Below are 18,468 nucleotides of genomic sequence, written 5' to 3' on the forward strand. Positions count from 1 at the left end.
ATACATACCAGTTAAAGAACATCGAAGCATTTAGCATTCAGCACCTGATCAGAATACTTGAACCAAAATATCTGTTGTTTATAGTGATTTGTGAATATAAGGTATGACTTCAACTATCAGTAGCATTGCAGTCAACATATGCTCCCTACCTGAAGACATGCAGTCGTCCAGCATCAAAAAAGTAGAAGAAGTTACTTTTAAAGATAGAATCCTCTGATGGAACTATGAACCTTGTCAAATAGGATGTAAAAGTGATTCCAGTAACTTAGCGCTGAATTTCATAGTTTCATTGGGTTTCAGGCTACATGAGCCTGAGCTTCCATTTTCAAAGAAACAACGAGATTGAAAGCATGTTTCTCTGAAAAGTGCAGCTGGGAAGGCACATGACAGCTGGGAAGGCATATTTCCCACTCGAGAATTCTAAATCACACTAGTTTGCAGAAACTTCTTCATGACACTGTAGGACGCAGCCATACCAGACACAAATCACACCAGTTTATCCCAAGTCGACACCTCAAAAATACAAACTCATACACAGATATATCTACTTCAACTGCATCTGGGCCTCTCCAGAGAATTCCTGAGGACAGCAGTAAAAACTGTGAAGAAACAATAAATAACTCCCAACTGTCTTGCAATATACAAAATTGCCATAGATAACAACAACTTTTCACAGTTCAGCAGAAAAAGAAGTCGAGTTTTGTGCATGAATCTGAACTCTACAGCTCACTCAATCTTTCATTTAAGAACTTCATTGCTTCATTAGCAAGTGCTAACAACATTCACACTATAAGCAATTTATAAAGAAAAGAATGAATAAGCTACTTTCAGGAAAACTTTCCAAATTCACATCACTTTTTTGTTTAGAAAGTTTCATTATCTTCATTTGCCAAACTCAATATCAGTTGTATAAACATTGCAACATCACATACATGTTCATTGTTGTATATCTAGAAAAATAATAAACTTGAAAATGTCAAAATAACAAGGTCACACACCAACATGTGATATTATCTTCTCAAGTCATGTCTGCTTGATGGTATGAAAAAAAAAATTAAATAAAAAAATAAAAAATAAAAAGAACGAAAGAAAGACCATCTTCAAGGATTCCTAATTATATATTGTAAGAAACTGTGTTGAATATTTAAATGTAAAGGAGAAAGCACAAATGCACATATTTAAAGAAACATAGAGTACATGGAATAGGAAAGGAGAGAAACCATTGCCAAGTGCCCAGGAGAAAGCAAGTTAAATTACATACAAAAGAGAAAGCAATAAAAGTACAAAAAAGCGTATACATACCCAAAAGAGAACTGGTTAGGTTCTCATACGGGAGAGAGAGTTTGTATGAATGGAAGCATACTGTACCAATGGCACTTTAAATTATGAACAGCAGCCTCTTGACAAGGAACCAAACCCATAAGTTTCTTAAGGGTTCCATTTTTCAAATTGTAGGAAACAACCATACCAAACACCAGCACCACAACTTCTGACTCCTCTTTGTTTGCACCAGGAACAACACTCAAAACCCAGGGCACAAACCTATGGCTGGGAATCTGATATCTACTGCAAAATGCAGCTCTCAAGTAATCAAGATTCATATGGTATGTGAAAGACCACGGAGAGTATTCTTCATCCAACTCCCAGACATCAAACTCTTCAAAAGAGGTTAATGCGCTGGACAATATCAAACACAAATGGCCTCGAGACTCTCCAAAATAATGGATAATGCCATTGTTCAACGAATGAGGCATAGGCATCAAGTTGAATCACTCTTTCTCCACATCAAAGTAAGTGGAGGTCTGTTCATAACTATACCAGTGAATTGCACGCCTGCAAAACTCAACAGCATCGAAGGATGTTTTTTCAGGTGGTTTCAAGTTTATCGGGGAAGTGTTCCAAGCGTTGGTCTGAGAATCATAGATGTCCAAGATTAATGGTTGCAATAATGCACACCAGTTTGAAGTGGAGTGGAATGGGAAGGATCAAAAGCCAGATAGAAGCAACCCATTACAGGATTGTAAGATCTTGATTTTTGGGACACCGAAATTGGTCAGATATGGAGGCATTCAGCATTCAAAACCTGTTAATATATATACCAGTCAAAGAACATCGAAGCATTCAGCATTCAGCACCTTATTACAATACTTAAACCTAAATATCTGTTGTTTATAGTGATTTTTGAATATAAAGTATGGTTTCAACTTTCAATTACTAGTAGCATGGTAGTCAACATATGCTCCCAACCTGAAGAAATGCGGTCGTCCAGCATCAGAAGAGTAGTGGAAGTTAATTTTAAAGACAGGTTCCTCTGATGGAACTATGGGCCTTGTCAAATAGGATGTCAAAGTGATTCCACTAACTTGGCTCTGAATTTCATGGTTTCATTCAATAACCGCCATAGGAATTCTCGAGGTTTCATGCTACATGAGCCTGAGGTTCCACTGTCAAAGAAAACCAGATTGAAAGAGTGTTTCTCTGAATAGTGCAGCTGGGGAGGCACATGACAGACACAAGACAAGGATAATTGGTCTAGGAGCTAGTAAAGTTTCAAAGTCCTGCTCTGGGATAGAGCTATCCCCACACTTGTTATATACTTTGTTCCTCAATTAAGACCTACAACAAATAAGAGAACGCTTCTATCTCAGCAGAGCCGATATACTTATATTTCCCACCCAGATGTTTCTGACTGGATGCTTTCCCAAGCAACCATTGGAGTTGGACTAGAGATACTTTTGCTAGTGACAATTCCGATCCTCATAAACAATGCATTTAACAAATGCTTACTTTAGCAAGAAAATCAAGAAGATATTTTAGCAAGCTTGTACTATAGCTAATAGCAAGCTTGATGTTCATGATTCCACATTGGTCCCTATTCTAACATTAACCAGATGGGACAGACAACAATGTAGGCATATACCCATCATAGAACAACAAAGGAAATCTTCACCCAGCCCAGATTTGAAACAGTCTTATGCTATAACTGATTTATATAAACCCAGAATTGAAACAATAAGTGATTTACTTAATCAAGGGCCTCTTTTTTTTTTTATGAATAGTATACAAATGCTAAACAAATAGAAACATATTTGCCTAAAAGAATGGTGATCAATTAAGCATAGGTCAACTTGGTTGTTGGCAATGGTCACGAGAATGACATTCATTTTCAAGCTTAAAAAGCTTCAATTCTCTGTAATTCGAAGAGCAAAAACTAAATGCAAAATAGCAAATACAAAATGTAAGGAAGAGAGATTGCTAACCGCGCTGGTCATCCTTCAATATTGGCCGTGATCACTGAAAATAGTGGCCGTAATTCAATAGTGGTGAAGGTGTGTTTCTCTGCGTCCGACCGTCTGGGACGTTTTATTTCCTCTTCTTTGGCGCCTTTGCTGTTGGGCTCGGTCCATTTTCGCCGGTTTGGACTTCACTAATTGTTATTTTTTGGTTAGAATAGACTTTGTTTATTAATAGAGGAATCAAACCTCAGTCAAGTACATGATATTATTCAATTATCGACACCTTTTCTTTTTCTTATGAAATTAAACTTCTTAATTAAAAGAACTGTGTTTTTTGCTCCATCAAGTTCGTCCTCTGTCCCATCTGCTCCATGATTCACTATCAAATATCAAACAACATGGATCGTGAGCGGTCATGAGCAATCTTCCATGGAATGAGACAAGCAATATGTATACTTCTCTATTTGACTATATTCAATCCATGAAATCCCTTATCTATGATATCACTTTTGTGAGTCTGGATTTCAAGCAAACTCCGACAACCCAGATGATAGTTGCGGCCATATGGGCATAAGAGGAAAAGCAATATGGAAATGAAAATCAATTAAGCTCTCCACATCTACAACTTTCATGATTCTTCTACCATAAGCAGAAGGTGAAGAAAGAGAATGACCCAATGTTATGCACAAGTGCTTTAGAGATCAAAAACTCAGAATTCATTTGACTATGTTTGTATGGTGTTGTAGATGAGTTGTTAACTATTTGTAACTAGAGCTCTAAGTTTTCATCTTCATTCATGTAGTGGAGATTTCGAGCTAGTAAAAACATAGTTAGTTTCTTTAATTTTGATATAAATGTCTCTTTTGGTAATTTGATGTAGCCATAAAATCTGATGTTGGATGTTTGAAAAAAAAAAGGATGTGTATTTAGTATCTAAAGATGTGTGAATAAAATTTCTCTTTGTTGATCTGAATGTTAAAGGAAAAAGAATCTTTTTTTCTTTCTTTTTGCTGATTATTTTGCAATACGTTACCAACCAGGTTTGCTAAATGTTAGTCATAATAAACTACCTAGCTGCTATTACTAATGGATGGAGCACCATTGTAGCTGAATAAGTCAAGAATGGAGAGGCTAGTTTGTTTGATTATATGGGGTTTTATAATGCTCGTAATAGGCTATTAAGTGGTACCCATTTTTTTTTATAAGCATATTCACAATCACATGGGGGTTTTGATTAAATGGGATCTAGCTATTCAGTCGTTCTATCTAGAAATGGATAGTGGACATAAAGTAGAAAATGGAGGGAGAAATATGGTTAGGAGTAGAGATTGAAAAAAATAAATTCAAAGTAGCATTAATTGTTATTGTGTAATTAAATAGTAGAAAGCCATGAGAAGTTGACATTCGTGGCTCACACTCACTCAAGTGAGTGTGTATATAGCACACTCCCCCTTTCATGATACCCTTTCCAAATTTCAAGTAGCGCCTGAGTTGCTGCTCAGAAAATTATTTTGAACATTCTTTTAAACCCGGCCAGCCTAGGTGGGGCCTAGGCTGCCGCCTAGAGGAATTGTCAGAACACTGATCACTCCTCTTTCCAAATTTCAAGTAGCGCTCAAGTTGCTGTTTCGGACAAACAAAAAAGATACACTTCGTTAGCTGGTTGAGCGTTTGAGCAGTCTTATCATCGAAGAACAAAAACAAAACAGAAACAATTGTTTGTCGAAAGGTATTAGGAATGTGCAAATCAAACAGATGCTACCTTATTAGTTACAGATGGTGTGATTTTAGCAACGGATTGTTCAAGGTGACACTTCTTAATAGTCTGTGTATATGAACCCACACTCACATCAGTTGATGTTGATCCCTCTTCAAGAGCAGCCATAGCAGCTTCGTTCATCTGGCATGAATAGATAGATGAATACATGTTAGTATCCCAAGGTAAAACGCCTTCCCCCTTTCTTTTTGCTCCCACTAGAAACAGAAAAGGAGACAACAAGGGGTACAGTAGCACAATCCAAGACGCAAACAAACAAAAATTAAAACGTTCTAAAGTATATACAATCGACATACCATTGCAGAGAGATCAGCTCCACTAAAATTTTCAAGAGCCTTCCATCGACCGATCTCATTGAGATCTACACTGGGATCTATAGGCTTCTTCCTTGCAAGAGCTTTTAGGATCAAACAGCGCTCATCTCTACTCGGCAGTGAGACATAAATATGTTTACCAAACCTGCCCGGCCGTAAAACAGCAGGATCCATCGCATCAGGTCTGCCATGCATATAACAAATTGTTGGAAGGCATAATTAATCATTAGCGTAAAACTGAAAAAATAATGCCGTGTTTTACCTATTGGTAGCACCAATAACAAATACACCCTGTTGCTGATCTCCACCATCTAACTCTGCAAGTAACTGCAATTGCAGGCAGTCAGTTCTATCCCTGGTTTAAAATCTACACGTGTTATCATTTCTACGACATTTCTACCTGGTTCAGTAGCCGCTCAACAACCCATCCCCCTTGTCTGCCCCGCTTTGTTGTCAAAGCATCAACCTATCATTAGTTGAGGGTAAAACTTTTTATAGCCATCATTTGTATAACACTTCTTCCTCAAGAACAAAAGTAAAGTCATAATATACACTGCAATGTCAAGCACCTCTAGACATAAAACCAACATTTTACACAGGATTTGATTTTTCTGACTTGGATTAGTACGAGACCTTACATTACTAGGGATCTATGCCATTGATCAGAGTGGCAACCTGCCATTAATAATCTCACCCTCAGATTTGGAAAATCATGTTTCTCCTAGGATGAACACAACAACACGCTAAGGTCTACTTTACAAACAATTCAATCTACATGATTATATAACGCCTAACAATACAGACTTTCAGGCAACGTTATTCTCGTCCTTGGCCTAGGCAACTTCATATAATTTACCATTCAAACCAAATGATAGCAGTAATAAAAAAGTGTCAATAGAGAAAACCACAAACCTCATCAAAGAAAATAATGCATGGCGAGCACGTCCTTGCACGGCTAAACAAGGTTCGGACTGCCAGTTCACTTTCTCCAACATATTTATTTAGAAGTTCAGCACCCTAACCAGACAAGACAATAAATATCAAATAGATTCTATCAAATAATGAAACACACAGACTCAACTACTTAATGTGCCAGAGACCAAATTAATCACATCAACCAAATAAAACAAAATTAAAAAAATCAACAGGAAAAAAAAAATGACTAACCTTGACGTATATAAAATTAGCTCCTGCCTCACTTGCAACAGCCTTTGCAATCAGGGTTTTGCCACATCCTGGAGGCCCGTAGAGCAAAAATCCCGTCTCTAAATCTAATCCGAAATTCTGAGAACATACATCATTTCAAGATTGCAATTACCCACTAAATAAATAGAGGTGGACGCAGCTTTTATCTAACACAGAAGAAGCACTCATCTAACACATGATGGATACTGAACATACGATGACACACGTGATATACTGAGCATATAATATATAAATCCCAAAAGTTGACCAAAAATGAAGAAAACAATAGCTTCCAAGATGAGTTCTCATTTTGGCATTCTATTTTCAAGATGTATCCCGACCCAAACGGGCACAACAAAGAAAGACACCAACTGAGACAAGCTCAAAAAGATATGCTCGGAATACAAAATGCAAAACTAATGACCAACATAGGTAAAAAAAAAAAAAAAAATCTTCTGTCAATATTCAACTGCCTCAAAATACAAATCCCACAAAAAGTAAGTGGCAGTTGATGTGGAATCGAGGAATAAAAATTTCTGATTCTTACACTCGAACATTATGGGTAAAGAATAGTGTCCATAGATGGTCATGATGCTCTTCGGCTAATGTCATATGAGGATAGGAGAGGGATGAGAAATATGATTACCTTATAGATGTCTGGATGTCTAATACGCCTAACTATGGAACGGTACAGTTCCTCCCTTAAAGAATCTAGACCGCCAACGTCTTCCCATTTCACACTAGGTATTGCAGCGAATCCTTCTCTTTTTAAGGAGGGTTGGACTGCTTTAACTGCGTCCTGAGAAATGTTAACAATAATCAGACCAGCTTCTCCCAGAAATTTTACAGGTAAAGCAGACCACCAGAAATTAAGTACAGTATTTCAAGAAGACAAGACGAGTTGAATATAAGAGTAGGAACAAGGTGGGGAAAATATAGAAAAGTAAGAGAATTCAAGTTGGAACAAAGAGTAGAGAGGGAGGAAACAAGAAGACATGCATAGAAAACAGGTAGGCAAGTCAGCATGCGGGCTTAAAATCGGTCAGCACCTGAGGAGATACTAAGGGATGGTAAATGAGCAGCACTAACGGCCCTGGCCGATACTTGGACACGTAAAGGATGCATTTAAGAATGCAAACGGCATATGAAATAAGAGCAAAAGAAAAAGAAATTCAAGTAGAAGATCAATAACCTCAAAATCAGCCATAGTGAGTACTTGAGGCCCAGAATCTTGATTGCACTTGGGAGACGCAGAACGAATGGAGACATCAGCAGCAACCATGTTGTTTACGATCCTTTCCAGTGCAATGGAACCAGCCCTGTTGACCAAGGAGGTCAAATCAGCTCCGACAAACCCGGAGGTAGACCTGGCTATTTTGAGAAGATCAAAGGAACCACTTTGTAATGCGAGATTGCGAGTGAGCAAAGAGAGAATCTGGAGCCTCGCACTTTCATCTGGAGGGCCTAAAAAAATCTCAAGTTCAAAGCGTCCAGGCCTCCTTAGAGCAGAGTCAATAACATCAGGCCTATTGGTAGCTCCAATGACGAGAACATGGGGATATTTTTGATCCGAAGATTGCGAGTTGGAATTTGGATCATCATGAGCAGCTGGTAATACAGTAGGTCTGTGAGATTCATCCATGGAAGTCATGAGTTGTGTCACGATCCGCCCCTCCATTGCACGTTGCACATCCTCTCTTTTTGTAGCAATTGCATCAATTTCGTCAATAAATACAATTGAAGGGGCCGTTCTGTAAGCTTTGGAAAAAAGGTCTCGTATATTCTCTTCGGATGAACCTAATCCAAGAGAAAAAAAAAAAAAAAAAAAAAAGGAATGAATATGATATACTAGAAGATAGCAGAACCTAGTAGTAAGCAACCTATTCCTCTTAAATTGATAAATGCAATCCGACTTGTTCATAAATCACAAACCCCATCATCGTTTCTAAATGGTGGATATGAATCCTAAAAATGTGAGATAGATACCTGTCACACTAGAGACGAGCTGGGTAGCGGAAATCTTATAAAAAGGAATGCCGAGTTCATTGGCAATGGCGTGGGCCAATTTGGTCTTCCCACAACCTGGTGGTCCGTGCAAGAGAACCCCAGATACTGGCTTCACTCCAAGCGATATCGCCAGCTCCGGATGTCGAAATGGCAACATCACAAACCTCTCCAGCTCGTTTTGCGCTTTCTCCATCCCACCTAGGTCACTGAACCTCACATCCCCTCCAATCCCCGAATTCAACTGAACAACTCTCGGACTAAAACCAAAAGGACTCAACTTGTTGTTGGGTATGTTGGGTATGGCGTACTCCAAGCAGCAGACGGCCAAGCCCGGATCCTCCTTGCCCGAATCGTCCTCGCCTGAATCCTCCTCGCCCGAATCCTCCTCGCTCTCACTGGCAGCATAGTTCAGCCGACGCCTTTTGTGGAAAATTCCTTGACCAATTTCTTCTTCTTCTTCTTGTTCTATGCTTCTGATACGCGGTTGTTTGGCCATTGAGTGCTGCTTAACTGAAAGCGACGCTAGGGTTTTCTCGACTTTCGTGGTGAAAATAGGGAGCTTGATGCGTTGGTAAAAAGATGGGTACGTAGAGCGAAGTCGGTTCACAATATCGTCCAGACAAAGGTTCTTCAAGGGCTCCAGATGACGGATAAGCCGCTCCTGCTCAGATATCCTCTTTCTTCCCTTCTTCATCTCCTCTTCCCAACACTCCAACACTGAAGCCTGAAGGCGTTGATTTTTTTTTTTTTTTTTAATATGGTCTCAACTCTCAAGTCTGGGTCAGCCGAACTCTGCCCTTATTACAATTACAGCCCCCAAAAGTCAGGTTCAAGAGCCAGACTTGGTGATGTACTTCAACAAGCTGATTTATCAATAAAAGTTTATTCTTCTCAAAAAAAAAAAAAAAAAAGGTCGGGTTAACACTATATTAGTTCTATCAAGAATAGGAGTTATAATAGTATAAGAGAGAAAAACGAACGCGCTACACGCGCCCTAACTACAGAAGGTTTTTTTCCTTGTTTCTATCGTGCTCGTCCGGCGGCGCGCGGAGGCTGGACTGGCCTCTGGCCTTCCTGTCGTCTGTTCTGCTGCCGGACGGGTGATGAGATTAAGGCTTGGGACAGCGTCCTAGGGGCTATGGCTACTCAAGGCTTGGCAGATGGTTCGGTGGTTTTTCTGTCCTACTCCCTTTCACATACGGTGGCCGGTGTTCCGATCTTGGTGATGTGGGTGATGGATTGGGATGGGAGGCAGTTGGATCCCAATATGCTTTCCTTCCAGAGTTTCAGGCGGTGTTGCCGTCCTCTTCTTGGTGGCTTCGATCTGGTTGTTTGGGTGAATTCTTGTCGGGTTTGCTGGGTTTACAATTTGGGGCTCTTGATGGGTGGTGACGCTCCGTTGACGGCATCTAAGATCGACTTTGACGTGTTTCGGGTGGTGCGACGTGGTTCTGGCGATGCGGTTCTGGTAGTTCTGTGCCTAGTATTTGCTTTCTAGAGTCTAGTGCTATGTAAGTTAGCTTCTCTAATTGTACACAAATTGAGGTCTCTAGGCGATTAGGGTTGTTATAACAAGAAGCTTAGATAGTTTTGGGTTTTGGGCATTTAGCCGGTACTGTAATAAGTGAGCGCATTTGTCTACAGTGAGGGTCACTTGTCATTTGCTTGGCAGCTTGTACCATCTAGAACTGTTGGTATGAGACGAGCTTGTGATGTATGTGCCTTCTGGCCATGAATAAGTTAATGAAGTTATCTATTTCTCAAAAAAAGAATAGGAGTTATAGGACTTGCATTTTTATTTATTTTTAATAACAACCCAACTAAATCTTATTTTAAATTATATTACCTATATATAAATATGACTCCTTTTACCATTACACTAGAAATTGCCTTCAAACCTGATGTATTTGTTCTAAGATATATAGTTATATCTTAACTCACTCGGGTCTAGAATAATATTGGGGGATCAAGGTCTCCCCTCTCAATTCGCTCGGGGTAAGGGCAACAAGTGTTCCCTTAACCTCACGTGTATGTAGCCAATTATGGTTCTTATTTCATTTTCCGTGTTGGGCAATAATTCCATCGATTAGAAATGAGCCGACTCTTTGCTTTTTCTAAAGAGATTGATTGCTCAAGAAATGTGCGTAATTCAAGACCATTTTTTTACTTAACTTTATTTTGTTCTGATATCAAATTGCCCTACACTTAACTTTATTTTGACTCTTGGTTGCATGTTAATCTTGATGCTATGAAAGTAAGAGATTTCTGAGACAACAATGTTGAAAACATAGTAATGTTTTGTTTGTTTTGAGCCTTTGTTTTATTTTTCTTTGTTTTTGATTTTGCTAAGGGACTAGCAAAAACTAAGTGTGGGAGAATTTGATAGGAGCATAAAATGCAACAATTATAATATTCAATCCTTTACATTATGCTTGGCTATTTCCTTAAATGTATGTTTAAGTCTGTTATCTTATTAGGTACTTCGTGAAGCAATTCAAGAGAAAAGGAAGCCTTAATAGAGGGAGTTAAGGCACCAAACATGAAGTACAGATGCAAAAGATGAGGTTTGGTCACTCCTTTGGACTAAAATCAAAAAGGAAGCTCACAGAAATTATCATGCAAAACAGTTGCTGCAAAGCTGAAAACTGGAATTCCAGAATCAGCTTCTCTGATTGAGTTTTGGAGAGCTTTTCTTGCAACCTTTCGAGTGGACTCTTGCAGAAAGGGCTGGCATTCCTTCAAGATAAGATGTTTTACTACAACATGAGCCCAATAGTTGGTCAGAAACGTCAACAAGGCAGTAGGAAATAATGCTCAAATAAGGCTTCCTGAGAAGGCAGAAACATACAGTTTTTTCACGAAGCATTTCGGGAGATATTTTTCAGGGCTTTATTTGGAGTTTTTCTCGAAGATGATTATCATTCTAGAAGACATGATGTCATAGAGCATAGAGGAGTCGAGAACCATCCAAAGGCATGGCAATAGCAAGTCAATCCTAATCCAAGAATGAAGCTTCAGAAGCAGAAAATCGAATCTTATTCAAAAATTGGGAATTTGGCTGTGAATCTTTTCGGCGGTATTGCTGTGTAGTTTTGGAAGGTTTACAGCACCACAAATAATCAAGGAAAACCTCAATCAATTAGGAAAGCAAATTACAAGCAGGGTTGGAGAAGCAAATAAGGCAATGGCGTCCCCTATAAATAGAGGCCTCTACATTGCGGGTGCATAGAAGAATTCTCCCTCTCTAATATGTTTTCCTTGATCAATCCATTATGATGTGTTGGTACCATTGTCTCACATTCGTGATTTTCTTTTCTTTTTTCATCAATTTCACTTCAAGTCTAAAAGCTGCAAGGTAAGTGTTTTTAAACTTGCTTATAGAAAGGGAATTAATGAGAATGAGCAAATACATTTATTCTCTCGTATCTTTTTTTCTCTCTATATTCTCTTTGAGTCATCTTTATTTATTTTGGTAACTGAACTATTCTCTAGTAAAGTGGATAGAGATACCAAAATCGCTAACGGGACAATTGGGCAGGTGCCACGACAATGATTTTAAAAATTCGAGTACCGAAATATTAATATTGAGCCATCATTTGAAGATTCCCCCCTCTATTGTACATGTTTTAAAATTTGTACTTCTTTTCCTTTTTGTATTGTGAAATAATGTAATTATTTGAGTAGGTGAATTTACTTAGATAATAACTCTTTTTAAAATAATACCTTAAGGGTTGGTCATAATTTGCTAATAACGTACATAAAAATCGTAGTGAGGAAGGAAGCTTAAAAAGAAATTTCAAAAGCCCAAAAAGCAATTGGTCGATGAAGGCATGATTTGTTTTATCGGTGGCTTGATACAGTCCGATTGATACATTTTCAGTTTTATGACGGTAGCTAGGAATTTTTTATTTATTTATTTATTTATTTTTTTTGGAAAAGAGGAATTTTTATTTCTTGACATATATTTTTGGTCATGAAAGAATTTGATAATTTCAAGGAGACCCCGACATCTTTTATCTTTCTTATTTTAGAGGAAGAGAAACAGGAAGAAATAGAGTTGAAGTGGGGGTTGTGACCAATTTGCCCTTTTCGTCACTACTACAAAAAGTGCATCACACAACACCCTTCAGACAAGAGATTAAAAGTTTACCGTCGTCTGATAACGTGAACTCCATTGTACAACACTATTAATGAAGTTCTGTTGTGGGAATGCTACTAAATTGATAACTTTGTCTCCAGAGTTCTATCACACAACACAATTATACATGTTCTGTAATATCCCGCCATCACTTAATACAAAATTCCCTCCCAAGACAAGTTCACCAATTTAATCACACAACATAATTATGCATTTTCTGTTGTAAGAATGTTGCAAGCTACAACGGTGTAGTTGTTTCTGTTGTATGACTAGAACTGGGCGCCAAATTTTGTGCCAAATTTTGAGTGGGCGGCAATGTTGTAAAAATTTGACATCTTCTACTAGGTATACCGAGTGTATGATATAAAAAATTGCACAACAGCTTATGGGCATTCTGTTATCTAAAGGCTCAAATATATTTGAATTGCTTCCCCCAAACCTAGCTAGGCAGGCAAATTTCCGTCCTTGCTTTGAGATCATATACTCGTGTACAACAGTTGTTTAATTATCTGTTGTATGATGAACTTGGACAAATTTATTGAAGCACTGTCTAAGTCTTACCAAACCCGTACTTGTCACCAAGCCGCTACTTCCTTCTCACAAAACCTAGATATATGTCGAGAGAAAGAAAAAAAATTGTTGTAAACCTAAAAACTTGTTCTTTCCCTCTCGATCACTATCAAAACTGAGTCAAAACACTCTCAATCGCTCTCAAAACCTAGATATCAGATTTCTCTCTCTCCAAATCTGGGCGACTGGCTCTCTCCAAAATCTAGGCGACCAGCTCTCTCCAAATCTCGAAATCGCCATTGAAGATCTAGAGAAAATAATCCTGACCGTCACCACCGACGGCCTCCCAGTCCTCATCAACTACGTCTACGATGCCTTCGCCGATCCTAAAGCGGTCTTTGAGTGTTTACGCCTCCTCGCATTGGTCTCCGTCTCCCACGCTGATTTCACATCGACCCATCTCCCAGTGAAAAGACTCAAGGTTGCCGACTCCGGCGTGAGGGACTGTACTTGAAGGGGGAGAGTGGCGGCAACAATATTGTGTCAGTGAGTCACAATTATCCATTTTCGTTCCACATCTATTGGGTCAGTACAACTGGAATTCTTCTCTGTTCTTACTTTTGCTTGATTGATGATGATTCTGGAGAATTTTGGACAGTAGTATTTTGTGAATTTCAACTTTTGATGGATAGAATGTTTATTGCGTTTTAATTCATCTAGTCTTCTCTCTCAGCTTGTAAGATTACTGGGATAACAAATTGAACTGCTCAAGTATGAGTTTCTATGGTATTACTTCACTGGAATTTTTTTTTCTTTTAAAAAACTTGGTTTGTTAAATTGGGTAGGAATCGTCGTTTCTTTGATAATTTACTGTTGTAGTGACCTTTCTCAGTACTTTACACTCTATCTGTATAGTTGAGACAAACATGATTTCTGAGTGTTGAGGTAGTGTGACTTTGATTGCTGAGAGTTAGTGCGTGCCTCTGGAGAAAAGGGTACAACTTGAAAAATATATTACAGATTTCTTAACTGGAGTATTGATGGTTATTTTTGAGTAGAAGTGTAAAGTGCCCGTTCATGAGAAGAGGAGTTTGATTGAATTTTTAGTTAGAGGTTCTGGTTAAAAATAGTGAAACCGTATAAAGGTAGAAAGGAGAGCAAATTAATTTAAACTGGAGTTTTGGGGTGTGGTTGCAGAGAGAGTAATTTGGTGGGACTGTTTTTTGTTGGGAAGAAGCGTTAAGTTAGACCATTGGTCCTCTTACCAAGGAAGAGACTTGAAGTAGATTTGTAATCTATGTCCTTTTTGTTTAACACAGAATTTATGCATATTATTTGTTTAATATTAAATGGATCATTATGTTAACGTACTAGCAAATATAAACCTCCTTAGATGAGTCACAACAGTCTAGTATCAAAGAATTTATCTATTTTCAGCTCATTCTTTTCTTCTTGAGTGTTTGATTAAGTGTCTCTGCAAGTTTTGGTCATTCTAGGCTACTTTCATTTTGGATTTTTTCCTAAAAAATTGACAATTGGATGGTGAATTGCTGATTTGGTTGAGTAGATGAGTTTATACTTGATTAGTGATTTGAATGTCAAGTATGGGCACTTTGATATCTTTTTCTATTTGTTTTTACAATTGTGTCAAATTACTATTGAGAATATATAGCTCAGATAATTGCTATTGATTTGGAATTGCTATTGTCTGTATATACATGTTAGTGGTGACGACTAAATGTGTGAACTTGAGAAAATGAGAGAGAGTTGGTTATGATTTAGAAATTGCATCCAAGAGCCTCACCGGTGAACACTGTATGTGTTTATTTTGATTGAAATTTGAACTTTAATAATATGATTGAGATAATTGGTTTACTTTGCAGCGAAAGGGTGGGCAAAATTCAAGACAGAAACCAAAGACGAAGTGCTAGCAGTGGAAGCGGTGGGCAAACTAAAGCATTAATTCTACCCATTCAGTTCTGGAAGGTAAAATGCAGTTCTAGTACACGGTCAAAAGGGAATCTGGAAGCCTAAATCTTATACTGTTTATTGGGTGCAGATTTTGATCTTTATTTGTTTGGTTTGATAACAAATGTTCTAGGGTGAAGAAAAAGTGTGGGGTTCAGGCCATCTAATAATTATTAATTGCACATATGTAGGAAATTTCATTATTCAACTACCATTACAAAAGATGGACTGAATAAATATAAATGATTTACTAAAGTTTGAAACAGTTTTATTTTTTGTTCCCTTTATTGAATTTCAGATTATATTGCATGATATGTTTCCAGTTACTAATGCTTGGTACTTGCTACAGACTTAAGGTTTTGCAATTTTGTACTTTGCTTTTATGTTTTCCTTTTTGTTTTAGAGATGGAAACTTTGAGGGTGTTTGTTTGTCCTTCAGCTTGATAGGTTTAAGGGTTTGAAGGTACATGCACTCTTATATAATGAATGTCTTTATGTCACAGGGATTTGTTAATTGGAGGGTGTACTGGACTATTAGAGAAGGTGTTGACTATTGCTACAGGTGAACATCAACGTTTTTGATTGATTTGTTTGGGTTAAATTTATTGGACTATTGTTGTATATAGCTTGTCTTAATCATCCATTGTTACACTTGCTTTAACATGTTGTGCTTCTAGTTTGATTACTATGATATAGTATGATCATTGTAAGTGTATTGTTTGATGTGAAATAATTTTGTCTGCATCTCTTTCTTACATTTGTAATTGTGTAGTGTGTTGGCCTCTTAAAACATAGTTAAGCCATGTAATATTGTATAATTGTTGCGAATCACTTGTTAATTATAATAGGAACTGTTCCGAAAGGTATGAGTAAACAGGTTCTAGTACAGGGTATATTAAAGCTGTGTTGTTTTTATTAAGTTAGTTTTCTTAAACAGAAATCTATACTAAAGGTATATCGGATAAAACATAATCTTGGCTTGGTAGCCGTTTTAGCCCATTGCACACTGAGATTCCCTATTCCAGTACCGACAGTTTAAAAGAAACCCAAAAATTTGCTTTTGTGTTTTCTGGTTTGCATTCCTGTTGATATAGCATTGATTAAGCTTGTCTTCCTGATTGCTTTTTTGTTTGTGCATAGTATAGATAGATAGAACATGGATGGTTGCGGATAGGAGATCTCGTGAATATAAGTTAGGGGTGATTCAGTTCTGTAAGTTTGCCTTGTATAATGCTAGAGACCTCAATCACATTAGCTGTCCTTGCACAAAGTGTGGAAATGTAGAATATTTTTCAAGTTCAGTAATTAGGGACCATTTATTTATAAATGGAATTGATGAGAGTTATGATAAATGGATTGATCATGGGGAGGCTGTAGTGGATTCAGGAACAGATGAAGATACCAATAGCATGGAATATGATTCAGATCAATCTGAGTCTGTGCAGTGTAATGAGGGGGCAGAATATGAAGTAGAGTTAGGTAGTGACATGGAGTTGGAAGATGATGAGGATGAAGGGCTTTCAAATGAGTGTAATGAGTTTAGACAGTTTGTTGATAATGCCAATAAACCGTTATACCCGGGTTGTGATAGGCACACAAAGTTGAATGTCCTTGTAAGCCTTTACAACTTGAAAGCCAAGCACGGTATGAGTGATAGTGCTTACTCTGATTGGTTGATTACCTTTGCAGAGTTTCTTCCAGTAGGCAATGAGATACCTGCCTCTGTGTATGACGCAAAGAAGACCTTGAGTGCTCTAGGAATGGATTACACTAAAATTCATGCTTGCCCAAATGATTGTATTCTGTATAGAAAAGAGTATGTTGATGAAACTAAATACCCTAGATGCGGTCTTTCAAGATGGAAAATAGGTAAAAACTCCAAAGAGAGGGATGGTGTACCTGCAAAGGTACTACTATGGTACTTTCCCCCTATTCCTAGGTTCAAAAAAATGTTTCAATCAAGTGAAACTTGTAAGAGTCTGACTTGGCATGCTACTGATAGAAAACATGACAGCTTGATGCGTCATCCGACAGATATAGTTTAGGGTATAGTTGTTGGCCGGTAATTCTTGTGACCTACGATCTGCCTCCATGGTTAATAATGAAGAGGAAACATATGATGTTAACATTATTGATATCAGGGCCAAAACAACCAGGAAATGACATCGATGTCTACTTGGAACCTCTAATAGATGACTTAAAATTGTTATGGGAAGGAGTTAGGGGAGTTTATGATGCAAGACAAAGTGAATACTTTACTCTTAGGGGTTTACAATTTTGGACAATAAATGATTTTCCAGCTTATGGTAACCTTTCTGGGAGTATTGTTAAGGGGTATAATGCATGCCCTATTTGCCTTGAAAAAAACAAAACCTACAAGGCTAGTTAATGGAGGGAAAATGGCATACATTGGGCATCGAAGATTTTTAGGCATAAACCATCCCTATCGAAAGCAGAAGGCTGCCTTCAACAACTTCCCTGAGCATTCACCTCCTCCTGTGCCTTTGACTGGTGAAGAAGTATTGTGTAGGGTAGAGGAGGAAGTTGAAAAGTGGCCTTTTGGGAAGAAATATCCTCATCCTCCATATAAGGGTGCCAAGGATGAAACCAGGCCTTGTTGGAAGAAAAGTGGCCTTTTGAACTTGATTATTGGAAATTTCTACCGGTTCGGCACTGCCTTGCTGTGATGCATATTGAAAAAAAATGTATGCGATAGTCTAATGGGACCTTGTTAAATATTCCTGGAAAAACAAAAGATGAGGTGAAAACTCGGTTGGATTTGGTGGAACTGGGTATTAGATTAGGACTGCAGCCTAATTTTGAAGGTCCCAAAAAATAGCTCTTGCCATTAGCAAGCTGGAACTTAACTGTAGATGTAAAAAGATGTATGTGTGGGTCTTTTTTTAAGATGAAGGTTCCTGAAGACTATTCTTCCAACATATCAAATCTGGTTTCCATGGATGATTTAAGGCTTAGTGGACTTAAATCCCATGATTGTCATGCTTTAATGCAACAACTCCTCCGTATTGCCATCCGAGATGTGCTTGAAAAGCCGGTTAGAATTGCTATGATCAGGCTATGCCTGTTTTTCAACGAAATCTGCAACAAGACTATCGATGTGTCAAGCCTGCCAAAAATCCAAAGTGATCTTGTTGAAACATTGTGTGAGTTGGAAAAATATTTCCCCCCATCATTTTTTGACATAATGGTTCATCTAATGGTCCACCTAGTCAGAGAGGTGGAGTTATGTGGACCGGTTTTCTTTCGATGGATGTATCCATTCGAGAGGTATATGAAGGTGTGTAAAGGATATGTTCGCAATAGAAATCGGCC

The 18,468-nt window shown here is 38.0% G+C and overlaps 2 protein-coding genes and 1 long non-coding RNA gene across 3 annotated transcripts; 1 reads left to right on the top strand and 2 right to left on the bottom strand.

Annotated features, from left to right (window-relative positions):
• On the bottom strand, positions 1 to 3,389 carry LOC121052543. The gene is made up of 4 exons (XR_005809400.1): positions 3,261 to 3,389; positions 2,248 to 2,616; positions 1,303 to 2,083; positions 1 to 580 (listed from the first exon to the last, which is right to left on the bottom strand). It is a non-coding gene; the product is annotated as an uncharacterized LOC121052543 (long non-coding RNA).
• Positions 3,390 to 4,616: 1,227 nt separating this feature from the next.
• Positions 4,617 to 9,213, bottom strand: LOC112198968 (cell division control protein 48 homolog C). Its single transcript, XM_040518681.1, has 10 exons — positions 8,499 to 9,213; positions 7,705 to 8,309; positions 7,159 to 7,311; positions 6,495 to 6,611; positions 6,240 to 6,344; positions 5,728 to 5,793; positions 5,590 to 5,654; positions 5,310 to 5,511; positions 4,999 to 5,136; positions 4,617 to 4,859 (listed from the first exon to the last, which is right to left on the bottom strand). The coding sequence occupies exons 1-10, from the start codon at positions 9,211 to 9,213 to the stop codon at positions 4,743 to 4,745; spliced, it is 2,283 nt and encodes a 760-aa protein (XP_040374615.1). The 3' UTR covers positions 4,617 to 4,742.
• A 444-nt stretch (positions 9,214 to 9,657) lies between these two features.
• LOC112198969 lies at positions 9,658 to 17,822 on the top strand. The gene is made up of 3 exons (XM_024340046.1): positions 9,658 to 9,987; positions 16,281 to 17,042; positions 17,436 to 17,822. The coding sequence occupies exons 1-3, from the start codon at positions 9,658 to 9,660 to the stop codon at positions 17,820 to 17,822; spliced, it is 1,479 nt and encodes a 492-aa protein (XP_024195814.1).
• Positions 17,823 to 18,468: the final 646 nt, after the last annotated feature.

The sequence above is a fragment of the Rosa chinensis genome, chromosome 4 (assembly GCF_002994745.2).
Source record: "Rosa chinensis cultivar Old Blush chromosome 4, RchiOBHm-V2, whole genome shotgun sequence".
NCBI lineage: Eukaryota > Viridiplantae > Streptophyta > Magnoliopsida > Rosales > Rosaceae > Rosa > Rosa chinensis.

Coding starts and splice junctions, on each gene's coding strand:
- LOC112198968 (XM_040518681.1), bottom strand. CDS start 9,213: ATGAAGAAGGGAAGAAAGAGGATATCTGAGCAGGAGCGGCTTATCCGT. Junction 8,310..8,498: donor GCTCGTCTCTAGTGTGACAG/GTATCTATCTCA, acceptor CTCTTGGATTAG/GTTCATCCGAAGAGAATATA. Junction 5,655..5,727: donor TTGAGCGGCTACTGAACCAG/GTAGAAATGTCG, acceptor CTGCAATTGCAG/TTACTTGCAGAGTTAGATGG.
- LOC112198969 (XM_024340046.1), top strand. CDS start 9,658: ATGGCTACTCAAGGCTTGGCAGATGGTTCGGTGGTTTTTCTGTCCTAC. Junction 9,988..16,280: donor GTTCTGGCGATGCGGTTCTG/GTAGTTCTGTGC, acceptor TGCATAGTATAG/ATAGATAGAACATGGATGGT. Junction 17,043..17,435: donor GGGATGGTGTACCTGCAAAG/GTACTACTATGG, acceptor ATGATTTTCCAG/CTTATGGTAACCTTTCTGGG.